Source organism: Sphaerodactylus townsendi, linkage group LG05, assembly GCF_021028975.2.
Source record: "Sphaerodactylus townsendi isolate TG3544 linkage group LG05, MPM_Stown_v2.3, whole genome shotgun sequence".
NCBI lineage: Eukaryota > Metazoa > Chordata > Lepidosauria > Squamata > Sphaerodactylidae > Sphaerodactylus > Sphaerodactylus townsendi.
The window spans coordinates 78,148,832-78,167,858 of record NC_059429.1 but is presented as its reverse complement, the minus strand read 5'-3'; the positions used below and the strand labels follow the sequence as shown (position 1 = coordinate 78,167,858).

The 19,027-nt window shown below is 42.9% G+C and overlaps 1 protein-coding gene across 6 annotated transcripts in view; it reads left to right on the top strand.

The window, feature by feature from the left end:
• LOC125432581 (copine-5-like) overlaps positions 1 to 19,027 on the top strand; it is a 164,197-nt gene that overhangs the window by 141,558 nt on the left and 3,612 nt on the right. For 2 of the 6 annotated variants that reach the window (XM_048496268.1, XM_048496270.1), the window contains 7 exons: positions 251 to 312; positions 9,498 to 9,544; positions 11,770 to 11,951; positions 13,364 to 13,491; positions 14,372 to 14,474; positions 16,710 to 16,767; positions 18,187 to 18,260. In XM_048496268.1, the coding sequence (XP_048352225.1) occupies positions 251 to 312; positions 9,498 to 9,544; positions 11,770 to 11,951; positions 13,364 to 13,491; positions 14,372 to 14,474; positions 16,710 to 16,767; positions 18,187 to 18,260 (654 nt within the window). The other 4 variants (XR_007244497.1, XM_048496269.1, XM_048496271.1 and 1 more) reach the window with 4 other exon arrangements.

The following is a 19,027-nucleotide window of genomic DNA, read 5'->3' as shown; positions in this document are numbered from 1 at the left end:
TGTATCAGTAGTTTGCCATCTTTAGGGCTGAGAAGAAATTGAATCCCATAATCAGTATGCTGAGTAACTATCCAAGAACAGGGCTGGTGTGAGTTAACTTCAAAAGTTTGAAAATAGGTCTACAGTATCCTAGTGATGATTTTTGGAGCTGAGCATTGCTGCAAGTTGCCACCACCATTAACACCCTGACAAATGATAGCTGCTTTTTGAGTTCATTGTATAATAATATCCCCGTTTCTTTATTTTTGAGGTGACATTGCTCTCATTTGCCACAGAATCAGAGCACACATTTCTGGACTACATCAAAGGAGGGTAAGTAGAATCCCTTTCCATGTATGTCACTTTCTACATTGGTCTCCAGCCATTCTAAACTCAGGGCCTATCTGATGCCCACATGGCAACATACAACCTATTGAATTATGAGATATTGGAACTATGTGCCAGGAAGAGAATGAACTAAAGTTTTGACCTAATTGGTGGGGTGGTACTCTACATAGCAGGTACATGTGGAACACTTGAAGACTAGCTGGTGGGGTGGGGTAGCTTGGGAAGAAGAGAGCTTTCAGAATGGGATGTTTCTGTATCTGTGCTAAAGAAAAATCCTTTCTGTTACTGAGTGATCTCACATCACTGTCCTAGTCATCATGCATGTGAAGAGTGGCAAGAGACATTGCATCAGTGTTCTCTGTGTATCTCCTTACAAAAACAGTATTTCCTGACAAAAACAGCAAAAAAAATGGTTATATAGGTGGGGCTATGTGACCCTGCTGAGCATCATTACCCATTTATTGAAAACCACTGCATTAAAGTGAGACATACAGATACCTTTCCTTTGCCAATGTTTTTTCTTTATATAACTGTAAAAGGGAAGGGAAGACAGTATGATATAGCCTAGTCTAGTCAGATCTTGGAAGCTAAGCAGGGTCAGTACTGGGAAGGGAGACCTCCAAGGAAGAGTCTGCAGAGGAGGGCAATGGAAAACCACTTCTGCCTCTCACTTGCCTTGAAAGCCCCTTGCTTTGGTCTCCATAAGTCGGCTGCGACTTGCTAGCCCTTTAAACACAAGAACAGCTATAAAAGTGTAGAGGAGCCATTCTCAATTAGCAAAACCAAGCAGGGCTGGAAGGGTTGAACCCACTCTTCTTTCACTGCAGGGCTTTAATCTACACTGGGACTGTAGTTTTGTTTGAAAGCCACTGGGAAAATTCAGTCATATATCTCCCAGCAGCATCTCAGCTATTTTGACTCCCATCTTCTAGCATGGTGACCAGAGATTTATGGTAGAGTCAGTCAAGGAAGGCACAGCAGACCATGAATAGGAGCAAGTCATCTGCTCAGGTGTTACAAACAGTGGAATTATCAGACTCATCAGTCTTCAGCTCAGGACAGTCCAAACAATTGTCAAGAATGCCTTCCACCAGCAATATAGTCCAGGTGTTCTTAAAATGTCCAGGTATACCTGAATTTCATATTATTAAAAATCCAAAGTATGCACACTCTGTCAGATACATCTCTGCAAAGTTATATTTTATCTTCTTATGTAATCGCTGCATAAAACATTTAGTTCCATTTCAATAAAGGTATATAGCCCACATGTGGATTCATTTTACAGTCACTCAGGTGGAAGACAAGCAGATTTTTCTCTGCAGAATAATGCTCTAATTCTCTGGTGCCTTAGAGGCTAGAGATGAGGTATTAGAATTATATGTCTTCATCCCCCAAGCCCCCCCAAACTCTAGACAGAGAACAGACAATTCTAAAGGTTTAAGTAAAGACCTAAAGGAAAGTCACTCTGGAGGCTGTGAAATACATAAATTGCATCCCATTGAAGTTTTACTGACTCAGGTGTGCATATTTACATCTGCTGACACTGAGGTTCTTTACTGAGCTTATAAAATGGTCTAAAATGAAGCTTTTGCTTGCAATATTCAGCATGTGTTTGGGTGCATATAGGTGGTCTGGCATTGGCTACCAGAAAGGAGCTACCTTTTCTAACCAGGCACTCCATGCTTTTTCTGTAATGTTTAACCCAAACCCTGTTTTCAACCACAACTTTGTCCCCTTGCACTGAGAACCTGTCTTTCTATCTTCGAGTGCCTGCTTTTTTCCTTTTTTTTGAGCCTGTCAGAATGGTACGGAGTCTACTAATTGAGGATATGTATTGAAGTCAAGCCAAAATAGATTTCAACCAGTGGTCAAGGAAAAGCTGCCAGAACCATTAATTCTACACAGTTCAGCACAGTTAGAAAGCAACAGAAAGCAAATATGGGCATTTGTTGAGCACATTCAAGTTGCTTTTATTCTGTATTTGTACAAGAACAGTTTTAGCCCCTGTTACACATTGGCATCCATGTCTAGCTGTTTTACTATTGGCAACATATTCTAGATTGCATACAGTGGAATGAGCCCCTTCTTTCTTCCCAGTAGCATTTTGTCCAGGGTAGGATGTGCAGGATTAGGCAATGCCAGCTGCACAAAGAAGAGGAGAAGGGAACCCTGCAGGGGGCTGCAGGAAGACAGATAGGATAGTGCAATCAGCATCTTCTCTCCTGTTAAATGCCATTCCTTGCCCACCTTCAGATTGTTACTTTAGGACAGGGGTAGGGAACCTGCGGCTCTCCAGATGTTCAGGAACTACAATTCCCATCAGCCCCTACCAGCATGGCCGATTGACCATGCTGACAGAGGCTGACGGGAATTGTAGTTCCTGAACATCTGGAGAGCCGCAGGTTCCCTACCCCTGCTTTAGGACAATATCCTGCTTCTTCTCAGAAGTTCCTCTCTCTCTCATATTAATCAGGATGTCCACCTTTGCGGCGTCTGATGCCAGCATGCCCAGATTTGGTCCACCCCGACCCAAAGGTACCCCACACCTGCTTACCAACTCGGGGGGGGGGTGCTGGGGAGAAACAGGGAGCATAGTCAGTGAGACAGTGCAGGCTCAAGGACCAAGGGACCCACCATGAGCAGAATGCAGCCAATCTGAGAAAATGGCCAGCTGGCTGAATGCTGGAACATCAGGCCCCATCATCAGGGGGAAGCAAGAATAAGTAGCGGCAGCCTAGAGGCAGGAGCAAAGAGAGGGTCCCAGGTGTTGAGCAGGCACTGAAAAAATGGATCCAGGCCTGTTGTGGCCTGAGCAGGGAGAGGGCAGTTGCAGGAGCGCAGACTGTGCAAGAGGTGGAATCATATGTATAAGCCAATGGTAGGGTACTAACATGGAATGCCATCCTCCAGGTGGGACCTGGGGATCCCCTAGAATTATCTCCAAACTACAGACATCAGTTCCACTGGAGAAATGGAAATGTTAAAGGGTAGACTCTATGGCATTGTACCCCACTGAGGTCCCTGCCCTCCCCATTCTCCATCCCAAATCTCCAGGAGTTTCCCAACCTGGATCTAACAACCCTACATGCCCCCAACCCCCACCTGTGGCTAGGGGAGACCTGGCAGCTCTTACAGTAGCAATGCATTGCTCACCCCTACTCCATACATGCTGCATTTGCTGGGATGCTGAGCATCCATTCTATGTGATTTCAGCCTCCAGATGTTACTAGAGCAGGAGCTGTTCCTGTGCTGCCCAGGCAGCGCACACATCTTGATGCTTGGAAGGAGTGGAAGTCACCTGAGATATAGTCTGTGCCATATCCTTTCCTGTCTGAAAGAAATGAAGATGATTTCTGGAAAAATGTTTATTAATATATGTTTATTAATATACCTTTCCATTCAAGAATGAAACCTTAAGGCTGGTTATAATAATTTAGAACAGAGACTAAACCCCACAGAAAACACACAGGAAGTAATATTAAATTACAGCAATAAGATTGCTATTTGTTACAGCAGCCAGTAATACAACATTACTGGAGGAGGGCACAGCTCTTTGAATGCAAAAGACCCTGTGTTCAATCTCTGGCATCTCCAATTAGAAAGATCAATTAACAGGTGATATAAAAGAGCTCTATGTGAGACTCTGGAGAGATGTTTCCAGAGTGCTGAATTGTCAGAATAACTCAACACTACTGCTCTGAGGCAACAACACATCTTCAGCATCAGCCCACATCCTCAGACAGAATAAGCAGCCTTGCAAACAGTGCCTTAAAAAGCCAAATTCAAAGTCCCATAATCAGCAGCCGCCACAGTAAAGGCCCTCTCTGCAGGACTGTCTCCAGCAGACCACAAAAAGGAGGCACTACAAACTGCCCATGAGAAGAAATTTCATAACTGGCACTGCAAGTAAGAAGGCTGTACCTTCCATACCCACCCACCCCATGTAGAGAAAGACCTCTGACAATCACTTCAGCATTTGGCCTAGCATTTGTAGGAAAGGTGGCCATGCCTAACAGTTGTGATCAGATTGTATCCTTTTAAAGAAAAATAGTCTTTTGGGTGAATCCTAAAATTAAAAATCTTACTAAAAACCAAATCTTACTAAAAATGCATCACAGGCAAAAGGCAGCAGTGTTAGAGAAAATATCCACTTGCATCTGGGAAGATGCAGGAGGAAGAAAAGAAGAATCCTCCTCCATTATTTGAATATCTTAAGAGGCGGCAAATTTGCAGCAGATAAAGAGGCATACTGGAAAGAAGATGTCGAAGGCAAAATCTCCTATCCAGTATCCACCTATTGCATTGCAGGTCTGTTTCCAGCTAATTCCCCCAACTAAAAGGGAGCAGGCTAGACTAATTCGAGTACCAAGCTGGATACTCACTTTTCTGACCTCGGAAGGCTGGAAGGCGACTATCTGAAACCAGCTTCTGTCAAGATCAACCTCAGGGTTGTGAGCAGAGCTTGGACTGCAGTACTGCAGCTTACCACCCTGCACTACAGGGTTCCTCATGCATAGGATTACAGTCTTAGGTTTGATGAAAAAGCATGAAAGACCTAGAGATTTATTCAGATGAGCTTGAACACTTCTCTGCCAAACAGAAGTTACTTGAATAACAGTCCGGCTTTCTTCCCAGGTCTTATGACTTGAAAACTCAAAGTTCTATAACCTCTCCCAGATAACAAGTGAAAAAAATTCCTCTCATAACGTTTTTATAATCCAGTCTCCTTAAAGGTCATCTAATTTACAAAGACAAAGATACTCTTTTTAATTAAGCTTTAGTTTAATATATTCAATAATTCATTTCCTTTTATTGAATCATCTGTCCTCCCACTTACACTGGGCTTCCCATCAGGACTCTTCTGCAGAGCCTGCTTTGGGATGAGTGTCCCTGACTACTTCCCAGGGAGCAATTAGCCAGCTATACAAACAGTCATTTTCCTTGTGAAGTTTTGCAATATATTGTCAGACATTTCCTGTTAGCCTTGGTCTGGCATGTCTTTGGATTGCCAAGAAAATCCCACCTCTGGTTCTGTTTCTTAGCAGTGCAAAACTAACAGTGATCTTCCTGGTTTTCTGAAAATGATCTTTCTGGTTTTCCAGCATGGCAAGTGCTCCAATACTGGGAACATACCAGATATGGTATATGCTATGCTGTGAGAACTTGTAACTGCATGCCAGAAAGCCATTTTGCCCACTGTTGTCTCGTGTGTGTGTGTGTGTGTCTGATTTGTTTTCTCAGATGAAAACAGAATGTGAAAAAATACTGGTTTGATGAAGATACTGATTAAGATAATTGTATCTGTGAATCATACAACTATATATATCACAAGTGAGAACCCACAAGGACATGCAGGGTGAATAAATAAATACATTTCCCTCTTTTTCACTGTTCTCTTTATCTTCTCTCATCTTCAGATTTCCGTCCTAATATTCTAGGTAAAGCCTGATGAACACAGAGAATAGAGTCGTACCAGTACTTCCCTCAACTAGACACTATACTCCTTTTGATGCAACCCAGAATCACACTGGCTTTCTTAGCTGCTACACCACACTGTTGATTCATGTTTAGCTTGTAGTCTACTAAGGCTCCCAGATCTCTTTCACGTGTACTGTGGTTAAACTAGGTGTTGTCCATCTTATATCTGTGTATTTCATTTTTTCTGCCTAAGAACCTTACATTGCTCCCTGTTGAAAGTCATTTTGTTAGTTTTGGGCCAACTCTCTAATCTGTCCAGGTCATTTTGAATTCTCATCCTGTCCTATGGGGTATTATCTACCCCTCCTAATTTGGTGTCACCTGCAAATTTGATTAGCATGCCCTCTATTCCATCATCCAAGTCATTTATAAAAATATTAAATAGCACTGGGCCCAGGATAGAACCCTGTGGCACCCCACTAGTCACTTTACAGGATGAGCCATTGGTGAACACCCTTTGGGTCTGGTCAGTCAACCAATTATAAATCCACCTAACAGCAGCATTGTCTAGCCCATATTTTACTAGCTTTTTTGCAGGAATATCATGGGGGACTTTGTCAAAGGCCTTACTGAAATCAAGGTATGCTACATCCATAGTATTCCCTTCATCTACCATCTTGTCACTCTATCAAAAAAAGAGATAAGAAAGCATGAGGGCTTTCCAGAGCCACCTGGAACAATGCAAAGCCTGCCACCAGAAAGCCCCATAGGGCTTAGAGGACTTACACCATCCCACATATAGCATAAATACAAGGTCCAAGGCACCATGCTCCCAGCCCAAAACCCTGGGAGGAGCCAACTGATGTAGGCTCTGCCCCCAGGAATGATTCAGCCCACCCACCCCCCATGTTGGCATCTCCGCCTCACCCTGGTCTTCTAGGTTTCATCACATCCTGTCTGGGGGCAGGCAGCGACCGACATGTCTGTCTCCTCTGCCAGGGCAAGTGCCCCGGGAAGGGCAAATGTGCCACTGCAAGGCCATACCGCTCCCTCAAACTCTTCCCCCCCCCCTTTGGATGGGCCTCTTAGATGTTCAAAAGATGCTGACCACATAAACAAACTACAGGTTTCGCCAGTTTGGAATAGCCGAAAGTCAGTCCCATTCTTTGAATCCTATGGATTTTAGGACGCTTCTCCACTCTGCCCTAATTCTGTTCTACTGGAGTGTCTCAAGAGTAGCAGCGTAACAAACAAAACAAAGAAAGCCTTTTCCCTCTGGCCTTGTCTCTTCCTATCTAGCCAGCAGTTAAAATATCTTCCACTGACAGCCATGTTCTTTCATTAGGAGCCTTGCATGACATTTGAAAAAGGTGTCAGTCATGGGGATAAATCGATATTGATTGAGGGGAGGAGATGACGGGCTAGGGATCTCCTCTGAGAAGGCTGCCAAGAGATTTCTCTGCAGACTGCTATTCAGCCATCTTTTTTTCAGCATGATATTTCTGTTTCTTACCAGTGGGTACAGCCCCTGAAATTTTACCTTGGCTTACTTTGTGCTCTGATGAAGAAAGGGTTACCTGTCATTGACATAGTAGCCTAAAATATGTTTTCATTCAGCATAGTTATTATTTATTCCTGGTTTAGTTTTTTAGCAAATATGGTAACAGATTCCAACATCTGTGGACTCCTAAATCTATAATTCTGCACACACTTATTTAGGAACAATCCTCACTGAACTCTTTCCATGCATAAATTGGGCTGCAGATCTTATGTTGAATTATTTAACATTTGAAAGTGTATCTGAGGAAGATGAAGTTGCCACGTTATGTTGCATGTGGTTTGAGAGAGAGAACTGCAGTAGAAGAGACTCAAAGGGGCTTACAAACTCCTTTCCCTTCCCCCTCACAACAAACACCCTGTGAGGTAAGTGGGGCTGAGAGAGCTCAGAAGAACTGTGACTAGCCCAAGGTCACCCAGCTGGCGTGTGTTGGAGTGTACAGGCTGAAGTCCCCAGATAAGCCTCCACAGCTCAGGTGGCAGAACAGGGAATCAAACCTGGTTCCTCCAGATTAGAGTACACATGCTCTTAACCACTACGCCACTGCTGCTGCTCCAGTAAATGTGAGAATGTTACAAGGGAGCCTTTCAGCCTACTAATATTGTGCAGTGAATGTATATTTGATCTGTAACTTAGTGAAAGCCCTTTCACATTTCACTGAATGCCCTTAGTAAGAAAGATCCCTAGAAGCTCAAATGATTAAACTGAGGCAATCATACTGTGCCACGGAGAGAAACACATCTCACCATGACGTGACTCTAAAGATACCAGCCACAAATGCAGACTAAACATCAGGAGCCAAAAGTACCATACCACAACCACACAGCTTGGAAAACCCACAACAGTCAGCTGATTCTGATCCAGTTACTCCAACAGGGATTTTAAAGCATGGTCTGATTATTTTTCAGTTCCTGTTAACCTTGGGCAATTCACACAGAGCTCAGATGCCCTAAAGCAGCTTCATGTTTGCTTCATTTTGGTTAAACCTTTGGTACTTTTGTTCTAATGCAAGCTAAAGAAAAATCAGGATTGATCAAAGTTGGTCTGATTTATCTTCTCAAGATAACACTGAAAATGTTGAACAATAGTAATTTTGGCAATCCCTGCTGTGGATAGGAGGGTGGGGAGCATGACAAACACAGCATAATTAATTTTCTAAACAATTTAATAAAATAGATGACTAGCCAAGAAATACACAATTCTCCTATGCAGCATGCCATGGAACAATATAGGCTCCCCACATATTTCAGCCTGGCATCCGTCAAAGCAATGGAAACATGGAGAGCAGTGTGCCACCTGAGTGCTTTTTTGCTGTGAAAGAGCAGAGCTTCATGTGATGTGGCTGATCTTTGAACCACCAAGTAGCACCGCCATAACAGGGATTAAACGGTATCCAGCAGAGGATCAGCATGCAAGAAAGGGGTGTTGAATTATCTCTCTACTTGCTGTTCCCTTGCATATGTTCCCCTTCCTAAAACTGGAGATGAGCCCATACTGGAGGAAAAGGGGATGTGGAGGGGAGGGGAAGGGAATGGAATGGAAGGGACAACAAGCAGAGGGAAGGTTTATCGCATACTTTCCCCCCCACACACTCACTGCTTTCCTGCTGTTTGTCAGCCATCCATATTTCAAGGAGCAGGTCTGTATCCTTCTTTATAGGCTTGCTAACCTGAATTGTTGGTGATTTCCTCACTGGCGATTAATCCTGGGACAGTCACCCGAAATATCCAGGTTTCCTCGAGATCTCCTCACAATCAAAACGTGGAACACAGATCATTCCCTTTTCTGGTGCTCCCCCCACCCCACCCCATCACGGGATTTTCCTGGACCCGCTTGTATATGCACCTTTTTGAAAAAACACTCCAATGGGAGCTAATAGGAGATGGGGGCTACACGTTTGAGGGTCCATAACTTTGGCCCCCATGAACCAAACTTCACCAAACCTGGGTGGTATCATCAGGAGGGTCTCATAAAGATACTCTGAAATTTTGGTGCTGCCAGCTTAACAATTGCACCCCCGACAGCAGGCACCTTCCCCAAGAGGCAAGGCTAGATGTCTTCACTAGAAACATGCTGTAGTGAGGATGTTGGAACCTGGATGAAAAGGTGCCGATTCTTTTGAAACTTGGTTGTATCTAGATTAAATTTTCAGTGGGAATTCTGCCATTAAGGTGATGTAATCTTTTTTCCCCAGGACCCAGATCAATTTCACAGTGGCCATTGACTTCACAGCTTCCAATGGTGAGTTTTTAATAACACGTTTTGCTGAATGGTATTAAATTTTTGCATACTCAGACAATTTTACATTGTTTACATAACATACTTTGTGACTAGTATATTTAGAAGTATTGATTCACCTGTATTTATTGCAGCCATTACATCTTGTAAGGTAGGTAGCATTAAGGTAGTTTGTTCAGCAGCAAATTGGGAAACATCATTACAGTAAAAAAGAAAGTGCTCTTGTGTATGATTCTGGCTGAACTGCTAACTACATTTGAATGGGATCAAAAGCCTGAAGTCTTTCATCCAGGATTCATGCAGCAGCAAAACCCAGCAACTCTCCACTTTAGGGGATAGGGAACACACCAAATTATAGCAAAGATTCCCAGTAATTTATCACACCTCTGCAGAGAGACAAGATGGATCCTTCTGCATTGTTGGGAGACTCTCAAGGTAAGCAGAACAACATTAATATAAGCATTTTAAATTCTGATGGGAGGATGGTCTGATAAGGGCTGAGCAGTGCCACTGCTTCCCAGAAGGCATGGAATATTGAGGTCAGAAGAGGAATTAATCTGCCTGAGCCTCTAGAGTCTAGTGTATATTCCGAAAGGTTTGTAAGGAGGGTCCTGGGGAGTTCATCCTCCAGCTGTAATTCATCAATATAGGATGGAAAACATTTAATGTCTCTGAATACACTAAATGTAAAAGAATTCAGGTGGAAGGAAAACCCTTATAATCTTAATTAACACTCTTTAAACTGAAGAATACAGAGTCCTCAACACCTCAAATCCTGCCAAGATGGAAGTGCTGCTAGTGAAATGAAGGCCTGGCACAGGATGTAAGGTATCAACCATTCTGGATTGGGTTGTACTCCCTTTGAAGGAACAGGTACATGTTTTGTGGGCGCTCCTGAACTCATACCTATTGCTAGATAAGCAGGTTGCAGCTGTAGCCAGTAGTGCCTTTTACCTTTGACTGGATAGGCAGCTGTGGCCTTTGCTGAACAGAAAAGATCTGGCCATTGTGGTACATGCCCTGGTTACATCTAGATTGCTCTCTATGTGGGGCTGCCTTGAGAAGCGTTCAAAACCTTCAGTTGACACAGAATGCTACATCCAGGGTGTTGACTAGAATGGGTTGTAGGGACCAGATCTCTGCAGCCTTGGCCTATCTACACTGACTCCCGTTGTGTTTCTGGTGCTGGGACTGACCTTTAAGCCCTATAAGTTTTTGGGACAAACCTACCTGAAGGATTGCCTACTCCCTTATGAACCTACCCAGCCACTATAGACATGTGCAGAGTCACTACTTTTGGCAACCCAACCTTCTGAAATTAGGTGGATGGCAACCTGGGAGAGGGTGTTAATGGTCATGGCACCAAAGGAACTCTAACTCCCCCTGGAGGTTTACCTGTCCCCTTCTGTTGCCATAGTCCCCCAACAGGTGTAGACTTTTTTGTTTCACTTGGCATTCCTTTAGTGATCCCTCCTTCCTGCCCAGTATTTTAATTATGTTTATTTTTTAATGTATTTTAGCTTTGGTTTTAATGATGCATTTTAATGGTTTAAATATTTTTATGATATGATGTTATTATGTATGTTTTAATTTGTTAGCTTACTTGGTGGCCCTCGTGAGTACAGAAAGGCAGAATATACATTTTGTGAACTAAAAATAATACATGAAAGTTATGGGGGAGTGAAACTATGGTCAGAGATGTACACACACACACCCATACTGCACTGGTGGGGCAAGATAAAGTGTGCCGCTTCTCCATGTCTGGGGAAAGATGTTCAACTTCCTTCTCACCTACCCTGAAATCACAGCAGTCAGGAGTTCAAAGCAATTGCATTACAGCTCCAAACTTCAGAGGTTTGGGCCTAGTGGAGTGGGATGCTGTTCATCTAGTTCCAGGCCTCTGCAGTCTTGTGCTGTTGCTGTATGACACAGACACTTTCCCAATGGCTGATCTTCCTTGCACAACTTGCAGTGCCTGAGTAAATAAGACTGCTGGGTGGCCAGTCTTTTTAACCAAATTCAGGAGGAGAATTAATGCTTTAGGGAACTGCATATGTCATAAGAGAACACATACTAGCACAAATTGTATGGACCAGCTCAAAACATGTAACTTGTGGGGTGTTTTCTTGCTCTACACATTTTCCTCTGACTGCTGCTGCCTACCAGATGGGTGGTGATGCCCCAGTGACTTTTCTGGCTCTCTCTCTTTCCCTTTTGTTCTTTGGCAGGCAATCCTTCTCAGTCTACTTCCCTTCACTACATGAATCCTTACCAGCTCAATGCATATGCTATGGCACTAAAGGCTGTCGGGGAGATCATCCAGGACTATGACAGTGACAAAATGTTCCCAGCACTTGGATTTGGAGCCAAGATACCACCTGAAGGCCATGTGTCTCATGAGTTCCCTTTGGTACTGACATCTCCCTTTGAGTCACTTCAGCATTCAGAAACAGCCACCGTTACACTTTATATCAGATTCAGTCTAGAGCCAAACAGCGTAACTTGCCCACATTCTGTGATGATGCGGAAGACTTTGCTCTGCTGAAAGCAAAAACCTTGAGGAATTAAGGACATGAGCACAGTCTGGGTGAAATCAGACCAAAGGTCCATCGAGTCCTGTAGGTGTTTTTCCATGGGGGCCAGTCAGATGCTCCATGAAGCCCATGTGCATGAGTTGAAAGCCCCCTTCTGTTTGCCCCTTTGGGCAAATACATACAGAGAAACCAAACCTCTGATCATGGAGCTTTTGTTTCACTATTAATGTTAATGCCTAACAACCATTGATAAACCTGCCCTCCAGGCATTTGAGCCCTTTTCAAATTCCACACAAACTCATAGGCATTGCCATACCTTATAGCAGCTAATTCTGTACAGTGTTGTGTAAATAAATACTTTGCTTTCCTTTGGGCCATGATGTGTTTCTCACTAAATAGCTGGGGTTCCTGAGGCCAGATTAGTACAGAAAGTGGGTTTGAGGTGCACTCTTTCTCTATAGCTTAGAGTTTCCACATTTGTAACATTGTCCCTAGTTTGAGATACAAAGGAGGGAAATGATTGTCATGCCTCTCTATCTCCAGGGAGGCTGTTCCTATAGCAGCAGACATATCTAGGGAGCATCCTTCATTCTCAAGTCTTTAGGTAACTGCCTCTGTCTAGAATGCTAATGAACAGTTATCAACTGAGGCAGATGTTGAAATAAGAGGGAGAATGTAAAGAGGGCAAGGAAGCCAAGAAAACCAATGCAATTCTGGGATGCATCAATAGGAGTGTAGTGTCTACATCAAGGGAAGTAACTATACTACTCTACTCTGCATTGGTCAGACCTCACCTAGGGTACTTTGTTCAGTTCTGGGCACCACAATTTAAGAAGGATATTGACAAAGGAGGGCAACCAAATGATAAATGGTCTGGAATCTATGCCCTATGAAGAGAGGGAGCTGGGGACATTTAGTCTGGAGAAGTGAAGCTATGTTTAAATATTTGAAGGTATGTCATGTTGAAGAGGAAGCAAGCTTGGTTTCTTCTGCCTCAGAAGACTAGGACATGGAGTAATGGATTCAAGGTGCAGGAAAAGAGATTCCACCTAAACATTAGGAAGAACTTTCTGACTGTCAGGGCTGTTCGACAGTGGAATTCACTGTCTCAGAGTGGTAGAGTCTCCTTCTTTGGAGGTTTTTAAACAGAGACTGGATGGCCATTTGTCGGGAGTGCTTTGATTGTGTGTTCCTGCATGGCAGGGGGTTGGAGTTGATGGCCCTTGTGGTCTCTTCCAACTCTATGATTCTATGGAGCAGCCTCTAACTAAAATTTTCTGTGCTGTAGAACGCCAATCCTGACAATCCTCACTGCAGTGGGATAGAGGGAATCCTTGAAGCCTATCACGACAGCCTCAAGACCGTCCAGCTGTATGGCCCAACTAACTTTGCCCCGGTGGTCAACCATGTGGCCAGGTATGCTCCTCCAGTCTAAGATAATCACCATGAAACACAGCAAGAGATTTTTTGCAGTTTGTGTTGAGGTATGGGTGAGGGGGGAGCCTAATTCCATCATTGCAAGCCGGTTCAGATGACCACTTGCACTGCAGTAACTTCTTTCAAACTCACGACGGGTAAGTGTGTGGAGATCCAGTTGCCCAAAACATCTAGCTGTGAAATGAGTCTTGGTACCACATCCCTGCTATCTAGTGAGAACCTGGGGTGATGAGAATGCAGCCAAGTTCACCTTACTGCATAGCTATATGTTCCATACAGCTGCAAGTTTGCCCTGACATCAGCTCATAACCCAACTCCTTGCCCCAAATAGGATATCTGAAGATGCAATAACTGACAATATCAGAAAGTACGAAAGCAGACAGTTGCTTTTTAAAAAAGTATTATTGAAATCTCTTCCCTGGCTTTGGGAATCTAGGAATATCTAAGTTCAGTTCACAACACATTTTTGTTTTTTTTAAAGTGAAGACATGACATGACGTTTTTCATTGTGTTTACACAAGTTGTACTTGTCTTATGTGTAACAGAACAATTGTCAAGTGTAGGAGAGGGGAGAGATCTTGAGTACATACGATTAAAGGTTCATCTTCTATCATCTCCTTGTAAAGGATCCCCGCTAGGAGCAAAGTGACCGAGAGCTACCAGAGGTTCCCAGACAACGATTTTCCCTGCCCCCACCCCTACATTCAAAAGACCACTATTTAGCTAATGGCAGTCTTTGGGCTTACAAAATGAGGAGGGTTTAGTTTAGCATTCATGAGGTGTATAGTGTGTGCGTTTGTGTGTACAGTATATCCTTTCCTCTGCTCCAGTATTCATGTGATCTCCCCCCGCTACTCAGATATGCAGCTGCTGTGCAAGATGGTTCCCAATATTTTGTTTTGCTCATCATTACTGATGGTGTGATATCGGACATGGCCCAGACAAAAGAAGCTATAGTCAATGTAAGTAGAACAGATTCTGCTTCCTCCATGTTCCACAGGATTGTAATGGTACCATAAGTTCTGGTTTGGAAGGCAAGCCAAACATTGTCTTGTATCATTCTGCATCTGTCTGTCAAAGTGCTTTTGAAAGGCTGTGAAGTATATTAGGAAGTTGGTGTTTGCTTCCAGGTAGGAACATAATATGGTATTATTGGAGCACAAAGCTCCAGAAGTAGTTTGAGAATTTCCCTGCCAATATATTGCTTACGCTGCCCACTTTTTAGATCTTTTCTGCCTGCATATTGATTATGTTATTAATATAACACTTCTTCATATTTAGCATTCAGATAGACTGTTTCTCTTACATTGTCCCAGTAGCCATTTCAACAGTAGCCCTACAAGGCAGGACAGTGTAATTACCCAGATATTACAAGATAGGGGGCCCAAAGCCATCCTATAACCAGATGAATGAGATAAGATTTGCAGTAGAATTTTTCCATCTCACTTTACCTCTATGCTAACATCAGTGCAGCTTTCAGGCCTTGCTGAAAAGTTAAGGCTACCCAGAACTACTCAGTTTGTGGCTCAAGTAGGCTTTGAACCAGGATCTCCCAGCCCATGAAGACCCCATGAACTGTCAGTAGCGTCCTATTTATCCCACAATATGCTTTAAATACCCAGCAGCTTTCTCAGACAATTTCCCTCTTGCCACCAGTGTTTGCTGCCACTTTGACCCTTTCCATCTATGGTGCTCGGGGATGAAACAGTGATGAGTATTGCTTGTTATTAAGCAACTGCTGTTGCCGTCCCGTTGCAGTGCAGCCAGAGATCAGCTCAGGCAAAGAGTTCTTATTATTACTGCTTCTGTGTTTAACGGCAAGAACAATCAGTGACTGCTGGAGGGGAAGAAAAGGGAGCTAGATAATTTGATAATGAGGCTGAGAGAGTGTGTTAAATACAAACAAGGTTCCTAAAGGCATTAGTGGAGGCAAAGTGGAAAGCAGGAGGTATCACTGTGATTTCTTTTCCCTCGTGATAAATTACATAATGGCAAAACCCATTAGCAAGTAAAAGAACATTAGGGTCAGGGAGAGAGTGGGAGGGTTTGTCTCAAGGCAAACAGAAAGTTTTAACCTGATAAAATAAAAAAAACTGAGGAGGGGGGTTGAGTGTGCTGTATCTTTCTGTATGGTGCCTGTAGTCAGCTGTTACCCAGGACTACACATCATGGCAGAGAGTGTAAACCACACAGACCTTGCCTATATAAACAACTGGATACTGCATTTTTTTAAAAAAAGGTCCAAAATCTGGAAGCAATGATTAGAATTTAATATGTAAGCATGTCAACAAAAGACTGAAAATATTTTGCTAGACTGACACTATACCAGCGGTCTCCAACCTGGTGTGCCCACCAATTCCTTTCTTTCACGGCACCTATCCAGTGTTCATAGAAAGTGGTTGAGGTCAGGTGGAGCTTTAACTAAGCCAGGCTTCTGATTGGTTATTGAAGATCTGATTGGCTGTGCAGATTTTTTAAAATGTACTTCAGCAACAGCTGCTACCACAGCCCAAGGATCTTCACTTCATGTCTGAAAGTAAACTGTCGCAGCCATTTTGTGGCAGCACCCATCACACTGTGTCTGAATTCTAATGGTGGCTACAGGCTCAGAAAAGGTTGGGGAACCCTCCACTATATTCTAGCCAGCTGCTAACTTAACTTAGACAAAGAAAATATTTATAATCCAAAGTCTCTCTTCACTGTTAATGCTTCCTAGGGATTGAAGGAGGAAAGATTCCATAGTCAGAGTCTTGTACTGTGATGTAGCTGCCATAAGAACTGGCCTTTGCAAAAACAGCCCAAACTAGCAAATGTTCTTGGTGTGTTGGTCTAGCTGGGAGTTGCACTGCTACCTGTCATGAATTAATATTTGGGCATTCAAATTACCATCAGTAATGGTCATACATCTGTAAAAGGCCTAAATTGCTATAATTTTATGTTTACTAGTAAGACTGTCTTCAGTTCTGGGTTTCTATGCCGTCAACATAATTGCATTGACCTCCATTTACTGTCCTATTAGCTTTACTCCAGATATTTACTTTTAAGTAGTGCTGTACTGTCGCCTGATTTTTGATTCATTATATTTCATTCTTCAATGGATGCTCTTTCTGTTCTCTATTCCCCTACCTCAAATCCTCCCTGACATTCCTCTCTCCCACAAACCCTCTTACTCTTCCTTGCTTCCTGGTGGGCCTAAGGCTGCCAAGCTTCCAATGTCCATAATCATTGTGGGAGTTGGACAGGCTGAATTTGATGGTAAGAACCTAATTTATGTTTCATTCACTTATTTGCGATGTGATGATTTTCAGGTACTTTAACTAAAAGGCTGGGCCTATAGTCCTGCTAGACCAGGATCACTAACTCATGCTATGTCACAAAATCACTAACTTGTGCAGCAAAATCAGCAGCACAGTGGCCATAGACACAGAGCAGTATGTGGACTCACCGCGCTCTGGCAACTTTGCCATTGCTCAGAAATCATAGTATCACATTGGGATAACACCCACATAAGCTATGCATGGATGATACATAGTGATAGCCAAGCAACTTCATGACACGACCCAACCCAGTATATACACAAGCAAAATGCACAACCAGGCCAGAAAGAGATCATAGTGGCCTCCATTGTACAAACAATCACGGGGCAGCAGCCTCTGGAGTATCAGCTAGGACCAATAGTCATCGATTCCAGGCTTTTGGCAGAAAGGAATCCCCATACTGCTTTAAAAAAGCAATATGTAAATACATGGTCTTGAATACTGATTTGCTGGGTTAGCACAACCCATACTGTCCTGGTTTGGATAAACTGACAAGTTATGGTTAGAAGAAGAAGAGTTTGGATTTATACCCTGCCTTTCCCTTCAGTAATGAGTCTCAAAGTGGCTTACAAACTCATTCCCCTCCTCTCCCTACCACAGAAACTATACCACACTGGTCAGAAACTAAAAAAGTAATTCATTATAGCACAGTGTGATGGGGGAGGAAAGACTGCATGGGTGAGCAAAATCTTCTTTCCAGGCTCTTTCATATACGATCTAGCCATAGTCTGTGTTATGCAGGAAAATTGCCTGTATCATTCATGCTGTGTAGTTGAATTACAGTTTACGCACGCCCTGGAGAAATTAGAGACAGCTTCAGGACAGCCCATTTATGTATACTTTTGCCAGTGAGGATTTCAGAAGTCACTGTAGGCTTCATTTAATAAAGCATTATTAGCCAATCAAAGTAAATGCCAGGGGTGGTGCAGCTCCTGGCCACTAGCAGGCCTCTACAGCAGTGGACCACTGGTAAATTTACCTGTAAGATAAATGGCTAGTCTTTCCCTGCTTACATTTGATAGTCTCCAACACTTAAATTAAAACCTTGCAGGAAAATTGTATAATTGTATAATGAAATTAACAAATGTAACAGGTTGATTACACCTTGCAGTGAGAAATGGACATTGATAAACCAATAGCAGTACAAATTGCAATATGCCCAGGGGGAATTCCAGTTCAGCTGTCCAAAAGAAAAGAGCGGAGTGATTCTCTCAATTAGCTTTTCCCAGATAATTGTCCTGTTAATCTGCCATGGTCCTGATGGGCTTCGAGGAACTGTTACAGTTTTTGACTCATTTGTATCATTTCACATTTTGCAACTAATCTTAGTTACTGTTCACCACTTTTCACAATGTAGCCATGGTAGAGCTGGATGGAGATGATGTTCGAATTTCATCTCGGGGGAAGGTTGCTGAACGTGACATTGTCCAGGTAACAAAGAAGTCTTTCATATTGGTTTTAGCCCTCTTTAATGTTATGCAGTTCAAGCCAAATGCCACCATATAATCTACTTGCCTTGTCAGCTTGAAACTATGTCTGGGCACAGAAGAAGCGACAATGAAAGAGTCCCTGCTTTTCACAACTGGCTTGTGATGGAAACTTTGATAATATCTTCAGCACCTGAGAGACCTTAGCGAGGATCAGCATCAACAGCATCCATGTTGCACTTCATGTGACCAAAGTGTGCCAAACTGGTAGCTCGGAATAAACAGTTGCCCAGCCCTGGCTGTTTTTAGTCTGTTCTGAATATAGATTAACATATCAAAGAAAATTTGATTTACTGGTAGTATGAGGAGAAATAATATAAGTAGTATCTGTACAGGGCTGACAATCCTTGAAGGAAGTGAAAGTCAACATCAGAAGACTAACTGACCCTTAGTTTAGCAAGTAGCCCAACACAGTAATTTTCTTCCTTGTAAAGAGTTTCCTTCCATTATTGGTTATTTTTGGAAAGCTCTTAAGTTCAGTTTCTTGTGATCTGTTGCATCTGTTTATCTTTCTGTGGTAGGACCTTAGCTGAGGAGGTCTGGGCATTATCTCTCCATGGAGAATGTCAGGAGTTTGGCATCTATGATCTTTCTGTACTATTTGTGTGGTTCAGTCTGTCTGGATCAGAAAAGTACCAGTTGTAAGAATATACACTATTCTTGTTTTTAAATCATTTGCAGTTTTGCCTTTCAAGCGTGTGATATATATAT